At 42.2% G+C, this 15,775-nt stretch overlaps 1 protein-coding gene across 5 annotated transcripts in view; it reads left to right on the top strand.

Moving 5' to 3' along the window:
- The first annotated feature begins 2,570 nt into the window (after positions 1-2,570).
- The window catches only part of EPB41L4A (erythrocyte membrane protein band 4.1 like 4A), a 726,290-nt gene continuing 713,085 nt past the window's right edge, over positions 2,571-15,775 (top strand). For 2 of the 5 annotated variants that reach the window (XM_029571770.1, XM_029571789.1), the window contains exon 1: positions 2,574-2,911. In XM_029571770.1, coding sequence (XP_029427630.1) covers positions 2,813-2,911 — 99 coding nt within the window. In that variant the 5' untranslated portion in view covers positions 2,574-2,812. Of the gene's footprint in view, positions 2,912-15,775 lie in introns of all 5 variants that reach the window. The other 3 variants (XM_029571795.1, XM_029571778.1, XM_029571760.1) reach the window with 3 other exon arrangements.

The raw sequence follows: 15,775 nt of genomic DNA, 5'->3' as shown, positions 1-15,775 counted from the left end.
TTTTAAACAAATGCACATCTCTAGGGCTCAGCTATCCTTGCCCTGCATGCTGTCCAAAAGTCCTATTCTTTTTTTTTTTTTTTTTTTACAACACCTAATAAACTAGGCCCTCAACAGACTGTAGGATTTTGCACCCTCTCCACCTGCTAGGAGACAGAAGAATACTGCCAGACTGTAGGTGGCACCAGCCTATATGTAGGCGGAGTTTTTTGTTTATAAACTTCTGTCTCCATCTGCTAGAGGGGGGGCAAAACCCAGGAGTCTGGACTGATCCTGGTACGTACAGGGAATATGACAAAAATAGCGTCTCAGGGCTGGCTGGTGCCATTTTCAAGAGATGCCAGTGGGGCAGAAGGCAAGTGAGCATCCCTCCTGCTCCTTTCAAGATATAGGACCTCCATGGAAGTGTAAATGGGGGGCTGGGGTGTTCATTAGGCAAACTTCGGCGGTCGCCTAGGGCGCCGAGCCGTAGGGGGCGCCAAAGAGCAGCCACGTGGTGCCGCAAGCGGGGTCTATCCCGCTTGCGGCAAATAGAAATAGAGGCTGTGTGCTTCTCAGGGTCGCACCCCCCTACTTGTTTCGGCGCCGACTGTTTCTATTTCTCTTTGCTGCGAGCGGGATAGGCCCCACTTGCGGCACCATGTGGCTGCTCTTCGGCACCCCCTGTGGCTTGGTGCCCTGAGAAGCACACAGTTGGCACCGAAACAGGTGGGGGGGGGGGGGGGGGGGGGGGAGCAGCAGCACAAGGGTTGCCTAGGGCACCCAACACCCTTGCACCAGCCCTGCCAGCCCCAACAGTTTTTTTCAGAGGGAGCAGTAAAGGGTTGGAGGGGTCAGGTGAGGCCCTGTTTTGGTATTTTGTTCTACAAATGAACTGAACCATAAACATTAAATAAAGCAAAACCTAGATCCCACAAAACAAAATTGAAAAACTGAAATTTTGGGTGCTGCACATCCCTACTTATTACTGAGCACTGGGCCACAAAACTAAATGCATTTGGCAAATTCAGTGTTTTGTGGGGCATTCCAGATAGACTTAAAGGAAATGGGGGAGGGGATTACCAATATTTTTTTTGCTACAGGAAGAAGCCCTTTTCATTATGTAAATGCAAAATACTTCTCCAGGTATGAAAATCAAGAGTTCTAATACCGTAAAAATTAAATCTACTAATCCAATTTCCCAATTGGCTCTGTGTAGCCATGTGAATCTAATTGGTTCCAGAGTTTATACAGCTGAGGTTTTAAGACAATACCAACAGTTAGCAAGAAAATACAAAACAGAGTTTTGTTACATGGGCAGTAGCCCTTTGGCAAATCTGTGCAAAAACTGTAAATAAAATGGTGACAGCTCTCAATTGCATTCTGAAAAAGCTGATCTGTCCTGGGCAAATTCTAGAAAATGAAACGTAGGGATGCACACAAACTCATTTAATCTGTAATTGATTAGTCTACATGTCTGGAGATGTTATAATTACACATGACTCTCCTCTCACATGTGTGGCTTTGCTCTTTCGACTGGGAATGGATTATTTCCACTTTTACTGAATGTTTAATATCCAGATATAGATACCCTTTGCCAATTTGGCTGAAAATGCACTTAAAGGTAGATGCATTAAACTTAAATAACGAAGCGCTGAGCATTTTTAGGAAATTTGTATACTATATGTGGCACTGAGTGGCGACCCCTGTGGTCACATAGAATAGCATATAAGGCATATGTGGTGACAGTCTGAGGGTGTTGCTGTGCTTTAACTGCTGATGCAATGTGCACTGGCAACTAAAATCGGTGGTTGCTGGCATAGCTGACACTGGTCATCATAGGGAGAGCAGAAGGTGTAGGGGGTGGTGAAGCTGCCCTATCCTCAGCAAGGAGGGGGAATGAAGAGAGGGCCAGAAGGAAAAAGAAGAAAGTGAAAGTAGAAATACCACAATACGTTTTCAGATAAGCACTTGAAATGGTATAGAATAAGAGCATAACTTTACTACAAAAGGTTCGATAGACGTTTTTTCTGTTACTTTTATTTTCAAACTTTTTTAGAAATGATTTTTGCTTCGTGATGATTAAGATAAAGATAGCCTGTCCTAGATTCACCACTTGTATGGAGACAAGGGATTATAGAAACATAATTTTATATTTTTTTGGGTCCGGTTTTTCTTAAAATTATTTGTTGTGGTGATGACCATGACGCATCCTGTTCTTGCTTAAGCCGGCGGATATAAGAGCATGTCTTTAACAATTAAAAACAACCCCAAATCAAGCCTGCCCTGTAAAAAAAAAAAAAAAAAAAAAAGCAGGCCACCTGCTCCGGCCAAGAGCGACTTAGCAGTCACGAAGGACTGTGCCGCCGGAGCTTGGGCTTGCTGAGGAACGAGCTAGGTGCACCTGCCGCTCTTGCCTTCCGTTGCAGGGGAGGCGTCACTAGCGCGGCAACCTCCCGGCGGCCCTAACCCTACCCTCGGGCAGCTCCGCGCGGAGAGCAGCGCTAGGGGGCGCCCGGCAGCCGCGTGACCTCAGCCCACTTCAGCGTGGGGGTGGCGGTGGCGAAAGGAGCACGCCTGGCGCCGGGTGACGTCACGGGAGCCTCCCCCCCCCCCCCCCCACACACCTCGTTCTTTATTCTATAGGCGGCTGCTATAACCCCGCAGGCAGCAGCAGCTCCCTCTTGTGCTTGCCGCTCGTTGTCTTTAGCTCTGAGCACCTGGATCCTCCTCTCTCTCTCTCTCCCCCCGCCCTGGGACACGGTAGGCGGTGGGGGGGGGCGCACCGACCTTGTTCGCCCACTCGTCCCCGGAGCTCGCTCTGGGCGCAGGGATGGGTTGTTTCTGCGCCGTCCCGGAGGAATTTTACTGCGAAGTTTTGCTCTTGGACGAGTCCAAGCTGACCCTCACCAGCCAGCAGCAAGGCGTCAAGGTAAGCGGCGCTTTTGGGCTGGCGAGGAGGCGCGGCGGCGGTGGGGTCAGCGCTGCCGGGAGACGGAGGTGGCAGGTGCTGGGCAGGAGGAGCCACCTGCGGCAGCCGCCCCCCCCCCCGAGCGCGCCAGGTGCAAGAAGTCTCGCCTGTACTTCTTCTTCTTCTTCTTCCTCGGCACTGTCTTTGGCTGTGTTGGACGCGGCGCCTGCGCTCGTTTCTCCGGAAAGTTTTCAGAGTGGCGGAAGGTGCAGTGGGTGCGCCGGTGCCTGCCTCCACCGTAGGTGGACGTGGGAGGCTTCCTCCTGCTGCTCATGACGCCGGTGCTTCCCCGGACCGCATGGAAGTTCGAGCTGCTGCAGGCCTGGTCCAGGAGGTGCGGAGCCGGTCTTCAGCCTGCCACCCCCTTTCCAGCCCGACTCAATACCCCCAGGAGAGCCGGGAGCTTAGGCGAGGCGTGCGTCCCACAAAGCATGATCCTTCGACATGGGAAGGGGATGACAGGCTGAGGCAGCCTATCGGGTCTCATCTGTACTTCCTCCCTGCGAGCACCCTGTGGGAGACAGGATGCTGAGCTGCAGGGACCTCAGGCTGGCGCTTCCTATGTTCTGTGGGGTCTCAAGAACGCAGACAATTATTTTTGGATACCTTTTTTTTTTCTTACACATTCGTGCACTTACTAAAAGGTGTGGTAGCTGGCAAAATAGGTGCCTTTGGGACTTCTCAGTCAAAATATAAAGCTGAAGTAAAACTAAAACTCTTGTCAAGATGTTATCTGACCTTGCATAGATCCTTTGTCACAGCGTTCAACTTATTTTAGATTCTGCATGTAATAGAATGGCAAATAAATAAAAATCTAGAGAATATGATGGCTTATAATGAAATGAGAGAGGAAATGCAGTCATAGGTCTATGAGCCATAAGTCTGCTTACCCTTTTGCTTTGTGCATTAGAAACTGTATAGGCTGGCTTGGTGGCTCAGAGCGACCTAGGTTCGATTCCCGACAAGTTTTCCACTTGGTGGTCCGGTCATGGCTGGTGCTGTTTATAAAGGAAGCAGTCACACGTTTGTTGTGGGGGAAGGGAATCGTACAGTGGCGCCACCTAGTGGGTGGACATAGAGCCCGTGATTATAGGGTTTCAGAAGCAGCCATGGTTTACTACCCGACCATGGAGGAACTGTAACTTCAGCACAGCCATTGCAGCAAGTTGGGAAGGATATCATATAGAGAGAAGTGTTGTGAATGAAGGCTCATGGGCCAGGTTCCAACTGAGCTAGAAGAACAAAGGAGCAAGGGAAAAAGAAAATAAATTCGTGTAAACAGTATTGTATACCTCTGTCCAATACATATGAAATTCTTAAGGTTACATTTTATTTTTTGTAAACATTCAACTTATCTTCCATCAGAGACTTCACAACTTTGGGTTACATTTTCCAAGTAATATTGGCATAGAAATAACTTTATTTACATTTTTACTGTGTGAATTAAATGTTACAAATGACATTCAGAAAACATGCTTTTAGAAAATGTTCATTAATCTGTCCACTGAAATGGGGGCAGATTCAGAAGTGAAGAAATTTTATAGAGGTGAGTGAGGGAGTGTGTTGGATAGGTGCATAGGCCTCCGAATAGGGTAAGCCATTGGTGCCATGGTCTGACCAACATTTTGCCCTACATTAATTAATTGTATATTCTACTTAGGTTAATTGTATATTCTACTTAGTTCATTGTAAACCGAATTGATTTGATTTGTATCAAGAAAGTCGGTATATAAAAGCCTTAATAATAATAATAATAATAATAATAATACATAGCATCATCAACTGGGGAACTTGACAAGGGGGAAGGTGGAGGCTGGTTTGTTTCAGCGCCCCCCCCCCCCCTGTCTAAAAAGCGTTCCACTGTTTCTGAATTCATGAATAATTAGTATGGGTAAGAATTTGCCAGATAGCAGATAGGTGAATGAATGTGCACTGGAGTGATTGATCTAAGGAGTTCTGAATGGATGAATGTGAGTGAGTACTTGCTGGGCAGGTGAATGTGTTCTTGCAAAGGGTGTGCAGGGAAGTTGAGAATGAATGAATGCCAGAAGGCTGTAGATACAAAAGTGAGTGCTAGGTGGATGAATTACTTTGTTTCTTGCAGAAGAAGTGTAAATTACTGTGTGCTGGTTAGTTCAGTGAGTTTGCTCTTGGTGTGCTGAGTGTGTGTGTGTACACACTGGTTGACTTGACTATAAGTGAGCGCTTGTGGTTGAGCGAGTGGGTTCCTAGTAGATGGGTGTAATTGAGGTTGTGTTGTGAAGGTCTTGGGAAGGTAAATAGCACTGCCTATCTTGACTGAAGAGAGTGTGGATGAATGTATGGGGCAGATGAGTGTGTGTTGGGCAGGTGACAGGGTGTGTGAATGACTATATACTTGACTGCATGCTGCTGGGTAGGTGGATGAGTGTATTCTTGGCACATGAATGTATAAGTATTGTGTGGGTGAATGAAAATTGAGTGTATGCTAGACAGGTGAGTGTGAGTGAAGGTGTGATGACTGACTTGACTGTGCTTATACTTGGGTGAGTGAATGTGTGTTGGACAAACACATATGAAGATATTTTTGGTGAGTAAGAATGAATGTGTGTTGGCTTGGATGTATATGTCAGAAGTGCCTTGACTGTGAGCGTATCTTGGGGTGGGGTGGATAAGTGAATTTCTGCCAAGTAGGATGCTGGGATGGATTCTGAAAGAATTAGACGATGGGTTGTTGAATACTCAGAAATAATAGATTTTTTGATGTGCAGTTCATATGCCTTTTAGATATATAATAATGGATGGGTTTTGTGCAAGAAATATATTTCTCTAAATAGGCTTTGGTTAGATCATATGCAGTTATGGGTTGTATAGTTAAAGGAAATGTCAGATGGTGGTCTCATGTGAAGCACTAACTGAACATTTTGTAATTGGTTTTATTTTCTCATTGACATGTCCTAAGCAAAAGCCACTCAATCTAGACCACATTTTAAAGTTCACTGTTCTAGTCTATTTAATTTCACCAATGAAACTACTACTAGAACTAGTCATGCATTAATATATTTAGAGCCACAAACTGAATGTGCCGTTATTGTTTAACTGGACTATAGTAAGTTTAGAAGAGTAATCCCATGTTTTCTGTAGGGGATTATTCAGCTTGCTGTTTAGAGCCCCTTGACTACTGTACTGACTGGATTGAGAACTCTTAGGACTGCGGGAAGCCAGTATGAATATCTCTTTACTTTTCAGATCTAAGAAGAAACACAGTAGTGTTTCTCTGTGTGAAGAGGCTAGGAACAAACAGATTTGCGGTAACATTGTGTAAAAGTTGTTTTGGGGGACATAACTTTTCACCTTCTTGTAACTGATAGTATTTTTATAAAGGGATTTCATACAAAGAAGAACCCAATCTGCATTAAATACTGACACTCCACAGTGGGAACATTACTTGACTATTTTGTAAGTACCTGTATATGCTGAGTAACTTTGGGAATATTTGTGTTTTTTAATCTTTAGCTGTAGTCGATCAGATATGAAATAGTAGTAGAAATGTGTTATCTGTAACATTATATAATTTTTAAAGTGTTACCAGACGTTCACCTAGCCCTATGTATGTGAGAGAGCTTTTCTGGACTTCAGTAAGGTTTTTGCCACTGTTTGACAGGTTTAGGAGCAGGTGGCTATCAACTGGGTCAGTTCCTGGCTGAGCAGCAGAGTATAAGAGTGGAGTCCTGTTTTTTGTTTGCAGATGACATAAAAATCTGTAACACTGTACACAAACCTAGAAAAACTGAAAGGGCTCTCTCCATGTGTGTGAGACCAGCCCACCACTGCCATGCGATGCCACTGTTCCTTGCCTTCCTGTTCACTAAAATATTAGCATGCAAATGTTACTTAAATGGCTAACATTTTTATAAACATTATGTACATCACTACTTTAAACTTCCAGCTCATTTTAATTCATCTGCAATTTGTCCTGTTGAGAAGGGAAATGGGACATCAGAAAAATCCAAACCAGTTCATTAAAATTGAACTTTTTGCAGAAAATAAATCCTCTCTATATGGGACATACATGTAGACCATAATGCTCTGAATTGTATAAGAGGAGGACAATTTTTAAGGAGTTCATTAATACAATAGCATTTATTTTTCCTTATGTTTCTGCTATCCTGAAAAGGGTTCAGACTGAAATGCCTAGCAACTCTGTGTCCTATTGAGTGTGAATAAAAAAAAAATACAGTGCATCCTGTTTTCTGTCTATGGTGAGCAGAAAAACAAGTTATTTTTGAACTAGCATGTCATGGGCCTCTCTTGCAATCAATTTGCACTGTTAATCTATAGTGATAAAGGACCAAGAACATACAATTATACTGCCTGGCTAGAGAGAGCGTGAGGAACCAGCAGGTCTCAAACCAGTGACAATGGAGAGATGAGGTTGTCAACTTTCACGTGTGCTACTGGAGACTCAAGGGTTGGGGCTGTCTTAACTTATACTTATCGTGCAGCAGCCAAGAAGGACCCTCTCCAAGAAGATCCTGATTGGTGGAACAGGGGAAATGCCCTGATTAGTTATAGAAATTAAAGATTGTTTTGGAAAGCAGTCCTCACTGGCGCAGTAGCCTTCTGGGATGCTTTCTCCAGAATCTCCATACTGAGGCTTTGTTCCTGGCTTTTTTTTTTTTTGTCCTGTTCAGAAAGTGTTAAGGCCTACAAAGATATACTTTGTACCTTGTACTTTCTTAGGAGCATCATGCTCTCTCCCTCACCTTGTTTAAATTCCATCTAAAAACCCACCTTTCTGAGGCTGCTTTTAAATCTTAAACCTGTTGGTCCGCCTTCAGCCTCATTAACTATTTTAAAGAATTATCTGACATGTATGTTTGTTTTGATTAGATTGTAAGTTCTATTAAGCAGGAAATGTCTCTTGTGGGTTTGCACAATGCTGTGTACATCTAGTAGTAGTAGTAGTAGTAGATGCACTACAAGGACACAAGTGAAAGGTGTGGACATCCAAAGATCTGCACGTCGAATCACAGGACTGTCTTCAAGGAAGATGTTGTCGAGACCTACCATCAATTAAATATTTTAGTAACCTGTTCGGAGAGGGGGGAGAAGAGTTGAGAATGACACAAATAAACTTTAAAAACCTTTCAATTGAGAGACTTATCTACTGCTTAATCAGTTTTTAAAATTCTTTTCACCTCAACAAAATTAAGATGTAGGCAGTAGTCAAGCAGCAAGTTGGGGGCTATCCAGTCTTTCACCAAGTGCCATGTGTGTGATTATTTATCTGTTGGTGGAAGATTGTATGTATGCACCCGGTGCAAAGAGCTCCTGGCTGTCCGAGAATAGGACCGATCTCTGGAAGTCAGTGGCAGAGGTTATAGAGGAGACTTCAGGGACATAGTAGAGTGGTCCCAACTCCAGTCAAAGATCCCTTGTGTAGCTTTGGAGGAGCAAGGTCCCGTGGAGGTAGACTATTACTTTGGTGCAGAAAGAAGTGATCCTGTAGCTGGGACCTGCCCTCTAAGTGATGCTTTATCCTCTCAGATTGTAGAGATGAGGTTAGGATAGCCATTGTAATTGGTGATACAATCATTGGGAATGAGGATTGCTTGGTAACTTGCCTGCCTGGCGCAAAGGTAGAGGACCACATGCACCACCTAGATAAAACTTTAGAGAGTGCTGGTGAGGAGCTGGCTGTCATGGTACATGTGGGTACCAATGACATGGGGAGCTTCTGGGGGCTAAAGTTAGGCTCTTAAGTAGGAAACTGAAATCCAGAACCTCTAGGGTTGCATTCTCAGATATGCTCCCCTTGCCACATGCAGGACCCCAGAGGCAGGCTGAGCTCCAGAGTTTCAATGCATGGATGAGGTGATGGTGCAGGGAAGAGGGTTTTAGATACGTTAGGAACTGGGGAGCATTCTGGGGAAGGGAGAGCCTATTTAGATGGGCTCCACCTTAACCAGAGTGGAGCCAGGCTGAGGGCTCTAACTTAAAAAAAAAAAAAAAAAGCAGCTTTTAAATTACAACATTGGAAGAAAGCAGGCAGTCACTGAAAGGCACATGGTTCAGAGGGAGGTATCTTCAAAAGATTCTTGCAAAACAGAGAATTTGTGATTATGGTTAAAGTAGCCCAGATGAACATAGACAAAGAGCACACAGATATGATTGACTCTAAACTGCTGTACCATTTGCTGATAAGCAACGTACAAATAAAAATGCCAGAAGTCTGAACAGTAAGATTGGTGAGTTAGAATGTATGTCATTATATAACAATATAGACATTATAGGCATTTCAGAGATGTGGAAGGAGGCTAACCAATGTGACTGATACTGGGCAATGTGGTAGGGTAGATCGAATTGGTGGAAGCACCATACGTTTAAAAAAAAACAAAACATTCCTGGAAATTTCAGTATTTACACCAAGAAAAAAAGTAATTTTCTTCCACTGTCTTCTCATAATGTTGTTCCTTTTGGAATGTATACTGATAAATTTCTGGGAAAAATAAAAATTGAAAACAAAGGTCCCTAGAGGTGGAATAGAGTCAAACCAGGTACATTGGATTGTGCTTGGATTTTAAATAAATATGATAAAAATCCCTGTAGGAAACAAAATGCGGTGTGAAATCCTTATGGCTAGAAATTCCATGTGTGACGGGGTAAATGTATAGCAGGGAGTGTATATATTGCCGGCCACCCAGCCAAAATGAAGAAACAGCCTGTGAAATGCTAGCTGAAATTTAAAAAAGCAAATTTTATTTATTTAACACCTTTTTTATACCGACATTAAAATACACATCATATCGGTTTACATTGTAACGAAAGGTTGAAATTATATAGAATGGGGGAGGGGAAATGTTGTGTTGCCAAATGAATTTGGTAACACAATATTGTGAGATTTTAAGGACCTCAGTATTGACTGGGTCAGTGTCTCATCGGGACCTGCCAGAGAGAGTTTCTAGATGCTATAAATGTGACTGCTTCATGGAGCAGTTGGGCCTAGAACTGAAGAGAGGGGCAGCCACTTTAGATCTAGTCTTCAGTGGAACATAGGACCTGATGTGAGAGGCTACTGTGGTGGGGCTGCTAAGCAGTAGAGATCACAATACAATGAAACCGGAATAATCACTGGAGGCAAGACAATAAGTTAAACTACTAGCATAGCGTATGATTTAAAAAAGGGAGACTATAACAGAGTGAGGAAAGTTTAGTTTTTTTCCTAAAAGAAGTGGTTGCAAGGGTTAAAAGTTTGCATGAGGTGTAGGCATTGTTTTAAAAATACTGTTTTGGAAGCCCAGATAAAATTAATTTCATGATTTTAAAAAAAGTAGAGGAAGGCTAACCAACTGCCAGCATGGTTTAAGGGTGAGGTAGTGGAGGCAGTTAAAGCAAAAAAAGGCATTGTTCAAAAAATGGAAAGCAGAGCAAATGATGACAATAGGTGTGGGATAAGCACTGGCAAGTTAGGCCAAAAGAGACTTTGAGAAAAAGCTTGCCAATGAGGTGAAAAAGTTTTTAAGTACATTCAAAGCAAAACACCTGGGAGGGAGCTATTAGATGTCTGAAAGGCAAAAGAGGTACTCGGGAAGGAAAAGGAAATGGCATTAAAACTGAATGAATTCTCTGCCTCTCTATGGATGATGATGTTGGGAACATACCTACACTTGAAACATTTTTTAATGGCAGAGTCTCTGAGCAACTAAAACAAATATCTGTGACAATGGAGGATGTAATATATCAAATTGACAAACTAAAAAGTAACAAAATCACCGGGACTGGATGACATCCACCCCAGAATTCTAAAAGCACTCAAACATGAAATTACTAACCTGTTACCAGCAATCTGTAATCTATCATTTAAAGCGGCCATGATTCCTGAGGATTGGAAGGTGGCCAATGTGATCTAAATTGTTAGAAAGGGCTCCAGGATTGATCAGGGGAAACTAGACTGGTGAGCCTGATGTTGGTCCGGGGCAAAATGGTAGAAGCTGTTCTTTATAAACAAAATTGCTGGCCATATAGATATAAATGTCTTAATGGGGGAAGAGTCTACATGTTCTTAGCAAGTGGAAGTCTTTCTTATCAATAATTATAGAATTTTTTGGAAAGTGTAAATAAACATGTAGATAAAGGCGAGATGGTTGATTATAGTGTATTTGGATTTTGAGAAGGCATTTGACAAAGTTTCCCTATGAGAGAGTCCTCAGGACATTTAAAAAGCCATGGGATAAGAGGCTTTATTTTTTTTTTTTAAATTGTGGATTGATAATTGGCTTAAAGGGCTGGAAACAGAACTAGGAGTAAATTGTCTATTTTCCATATGGAGAACAGTGGTTAGTGGAGTAGCACAGGGGACCTGTGCTGCTTAATATATTCATAAATGATCTGGAAAAGGGAATGACAAGTAAGTGGATAAAATTTTTAGATGACATAAAATTATTCAAATTTGTTCAGACAGATTGTGAGGATCTGAAATAGGACCTTGAGACTAGGAGACTGGGCAACTGAATGGTAGATGCACTTTTCCACATTAAATTGTATGTTATACATAGGGAAAAATAATCCCAACTATAGGTAAACAATGCTGGGTTCTGTATCGGGAGTCACTAACCAGGCAGGAAAAGGACCTTGGAAGTCCTCATGGATAATATGTTGAAATCCTCCACTGAGCACGCAGAAGCATCAAAAAGGCAAAAAGAATGTTAGGAATGATCTGAAAAGGAAAGGAGAATAAAACAGAAAATATCATCATATTGCCTCTGAATCGAGCCATGGTGTGACCATACCTTGAGTACTGTGTGCAGTTCTGGTTGTCCCTTTCTCAAGAAAGACAGCAGAACTCTAAAAGATGCAGAGGAAGGTGACAAAAAAAGAGAATGGAATATCTCTCCTGTGGTGAGAGGCTACTCAGGCTAGGACTCTTCAGCTTGGAAAAGAGAAGGCTGAGAGGGACATGATGTAAGTTTTTTGTTTGTTTTTTTAAATCATGAGTGGGGTGGAACGGTTAATTAAATGGTGGTTATTTACTCTTGCAAATAATATTAAAACAAGGGGGGGCACTCCATAAAAAAAAATCCAGCACATTCAAAACAAATCGTAGAAAGTACCATGGAGTGAAAAAAAATGCTATCAAGCTGTGGAATCTGTTGCAGAGGACATGATCAAGGCGACTATATCGTAGTGGATATAAAAGAGGTTGGCTAAGTTCCTGGAGGAAAAGTCTATAACACATTGTTAGCCAGGTCGAATAAAGAAAGTTATTGCTATCCCTGGGAGTGAGTAATAGAAACTAGATCTTCTTATGGGATCTGCTGGCCACAGTTGGAGATGGGATGCTGGGCTCGATGGATCTTGGTCTGACTCAGCATGGCAATTGTGTTAGGATGGTAGAGTGACCCTGTTGCAGAAAGTCTGTCAACCACCTGCCAGAATACTTCGGATTTCGAGATGTGAAGGGAGCTACAGTACTGAAGCAAGTACAGCCAGGTTCCTGGATGATATGGGAGATGACTTCTCAGCTTCACACAGAAGAATGGTATGCTGCGAAGAGCGTGCTACCTACATTAAGGCCACCAGAGATGCCGATAATTGTTGACAGTGCACACAGTTTTGGCGACATGTTCCAAGTCCCATAAAAGTGCCACTGGATACGTGGTGGTGCTTGCAGGAGCACCAGTTTTCTGGAGGATCCCGGAGCAAACTCTGATTAAGCTCAGCATGATGGAAGATGAGTACCTGATGTTGTCAGTATGTCTGTCTGTGAGAGAGTGACCTGATAAGATAGTGTCTGTTCCAGTTGGACCAGGCAAAGTTTATCACTAGCCTGACACAGGTGTAAGGTATAATAGTTCTTGTTTTGTTTTTTACAAGCAACAGGACATGACAGTGTTGCCTGGCAATGTTTGTATAAACATCTAGCACTGTGGCCTTTTCAGGAGAATAACGTAAAAGAAAACAAATGCTATAGTTTACTGAACTCATTAAAACTATTCTTTTGTAATCCATTCTCGACATCTCAACATCTTCAACAATCACTTTGCTGGCTGACGGACTTCTCCCGGGAGGTTTCATGGAGTTCCTGGTTCTGTGGTTTGGCAATGCATGTTTGCTTGGCACAGACCTCAGCGCTGCAGTCCCATCTCCAGTCGTCTTCCTCGGGAAGTGGGGCTTGATGCTGATGTGGTCTGTTCTGGACTTGTCCACATGGTTCATGGCAAGAGTGATGGCTTCGCATGCATCCTGTTTGTGTCTTTGGCAATTATGGTGTGCACTGAACTATTTGTTTTTGAGCAGGCATGACAATTGCTTCTAATTAGTTTGCAACTCATTTCACTTACATCTATATTGTATTATTAATTTACAACTGGGGTCCCAGAATTCTTTTCATTAGTTAACATTCTCTTTCAGAAAACAAGTTCTCCAAACTTTGCTGCTCTATGGCTTTTATTCTGCTACTTCCTTTTTTTATTTTTTTCTCTTATGCTTTGTTCCACTTGTTTTTGCCTAGTTTATATTTTTATTTTTGGTGTCTGTTCTCCTTCTTTAATGCTTTGTCTCTTTTTTCTTTGACTCCTCACTTCAGTGAATTCTTCTTTCTTTCCCACTTATTCTTCCAGCTGTCTTTTCTCTTTGGCTTCCCTTCATCCTTTGCCTCTGTCCTGTCTACAGATGAATAGCTGTTGACTGGCTTTGTGCCTATGCCTCTGGCAGGACTCTGAGCTGGGAGTGTTGCACTGTTTCTGGTGATTAGTGAGTAATCCTAAATTCCCCTGGAAACAAAAAGGGCAGATGCAAAAAAGGTGTGCTCAGCACAGGGCATGGTTTAACCCTCAGTTGTAATCACATATTTTTTTATGTGCAAACTCTACTGCCAATGCAACAAGGGGTTTTGCATACACACAATGTGTACACACACCATTCATTGTGTGTGAGTGCCATTGCATCAAAATTCTATGCTAACGATGGCAGTAGGTATTACTCCCTAGTGCAGAGAGGTGCGCTGGATTACCTACTGTTTTTTTTTTTTCTTAGTTCTAGAAGCTTAACTCCTAGTCCGAGGTGGAGTAAAGTTTCCAAGGCTGATATTAGTCTATGGAGGAAGCTGGAGTTCTGATGCCAGAGTCTCTAGTTGGGATTTTATGTGCACAAAATATACTTTCTGTACAGAAAGTATTTTATGAATGGAAAATGTGGTTTGTGTGCCTAAACTTGTTTTTCTGTGCACCAATCCTTTTCTATGTGCATATGTTCTGGTTTGTGCGTATTTTTTTAATTCCTTGTGCGTTAGCATACCATTAGCTAACTATCAGGAGTTTAAAAAAAAAAAAAAGAGAGAGAAATTTAGCTTGTGTATTAGAAAACTGTGTGCACTGAATTTCAGCATGCAGTTTGAACCCTAGCTTTTTGCATCATTCCCAAAGTGTGGAAGAGTTATAGCCAGGGTCTGTTTTGATTCGGATAACTTTGAATGGCATGACTGTTTTTACATTCAATAGCTAGTCCTAAACTCAATGCCTGAATCTTTTAAGAACTGAAACTGATTTCAAGGCATTTGAGAGGCTCTGTTTGGCATACGGCAACTAACTGTATAACATTCTACAATTCATGATGTATATTGAAGTTTTTTAATGTTTTTTTTTTTTGTATTATCGTACTATATGTTTTAAAGTGTAAAAGGTTTTGTTCTTATTTGGAAAGACAGTATATAAATACTTCTAAAGAAAACTTATGCATGTGTTGCCAAGGTAATAAAGGGGGGAATTCAAAATCGTAATAGTAAAATAAAATTACATTTTGAATCTGGTTGCAGAGTCTCTGTTTTGCCTCCTTTTCCTTTAGGATTGTATTGGAGTGTGGGGTTTTTTTTTTTTTTTTTAATTTTTCTCAGTTTTGGGAAATGTGCATCTCTGATATCTCTTTATTTTGCCCACTACAGAAGAAATGCATTTCTGTTTCTCCAGTGTTGCAGGTTTCCAGTTCAGTTTTTGTCAGCATATTTCTAAGAACATAAGAAAATGCCATACTGGGTCAGACCAAGGGTCCATCAAGCCCAGCATCCTGTTTCCAACAGTGGCCAATCCAGGCCATAAGAACCTGGCAAGTACCCAAAAACTAAGTCTATTCCATGTTACCATTGCTAATGGCAGTGGCTATTCTCTAAGTGAACTTAATAGCAGGTAATGGACTTCTCCTCCAAGAACTTATCCAATCCTTTTTTAAACACAGCTATACTAACTGCACTAACCACATCCTCTGGCAACAAATTCCAGAGTTTAATTGTGCGTTGAGTAAAAAAGAACTTTCTCAGATTAGTTTTAAATGTGCCCCATGCTAACTTCATGGAGTGCCCCCTAGTCTTTCTACTATCCGAAAGAGTAAATTACTGATTCACATCTACCCGTTCTAGACCTCTCATGATTTTAAACACCTCTATCATATCCCCCCTCAGTCGTCTCTTCTCCAAGCTGAAAAGTCCTAACCTCTTCTGGTTCTAGTCTGCATGTAGTCACTCCTTCTGTATTTGGTGAAGGTCTGTCTGTTTTGCGTGTGTTGCAGAGGTGAGGGATTCTGCTAGTGTGTAGTTTCTGAGTAGGGATTTGGAGCAGTTCAGCTTGTTCTGTTTTGCCAGTATGTATCTCCCATTAGGAGATTTATTGGTGTTTAGGACACGTTAAAATGTTTGATTTGATGCTTTTTCTAAGGTGAAGTTGTAGTTTGAGTTCTGGGTGTTAAACCTTCCATACAAAACCAGCATTGACAAAAAAACAAACAAAAAACGTTTGATTAGTTTCTCTAAGATAAAGATGTGGTTTGGTGCTTTGGGAGAAACTTAGTCTGACT

Source organism: Rhinatrema bivittatum, chromosome 1, assembly GCF_901001135.1.
Source record: "Rhinatrema bivittatum chromosome 1, aRhiBiv1.1, whole genome shotgun sequence".
Taxonomy (NCBI): Eukaryota; Metazoa; Chordata; class Amphibia; order Gymnophiona; family Rhinatrematidae; genus Rhinatrema; species Rhinatrema bivittatum.
The sequence above is the reverse complement of the archived record's forward strand: the minus strand, read 5'-3'. Positions and strand labels throughout refer to the sequence as shown.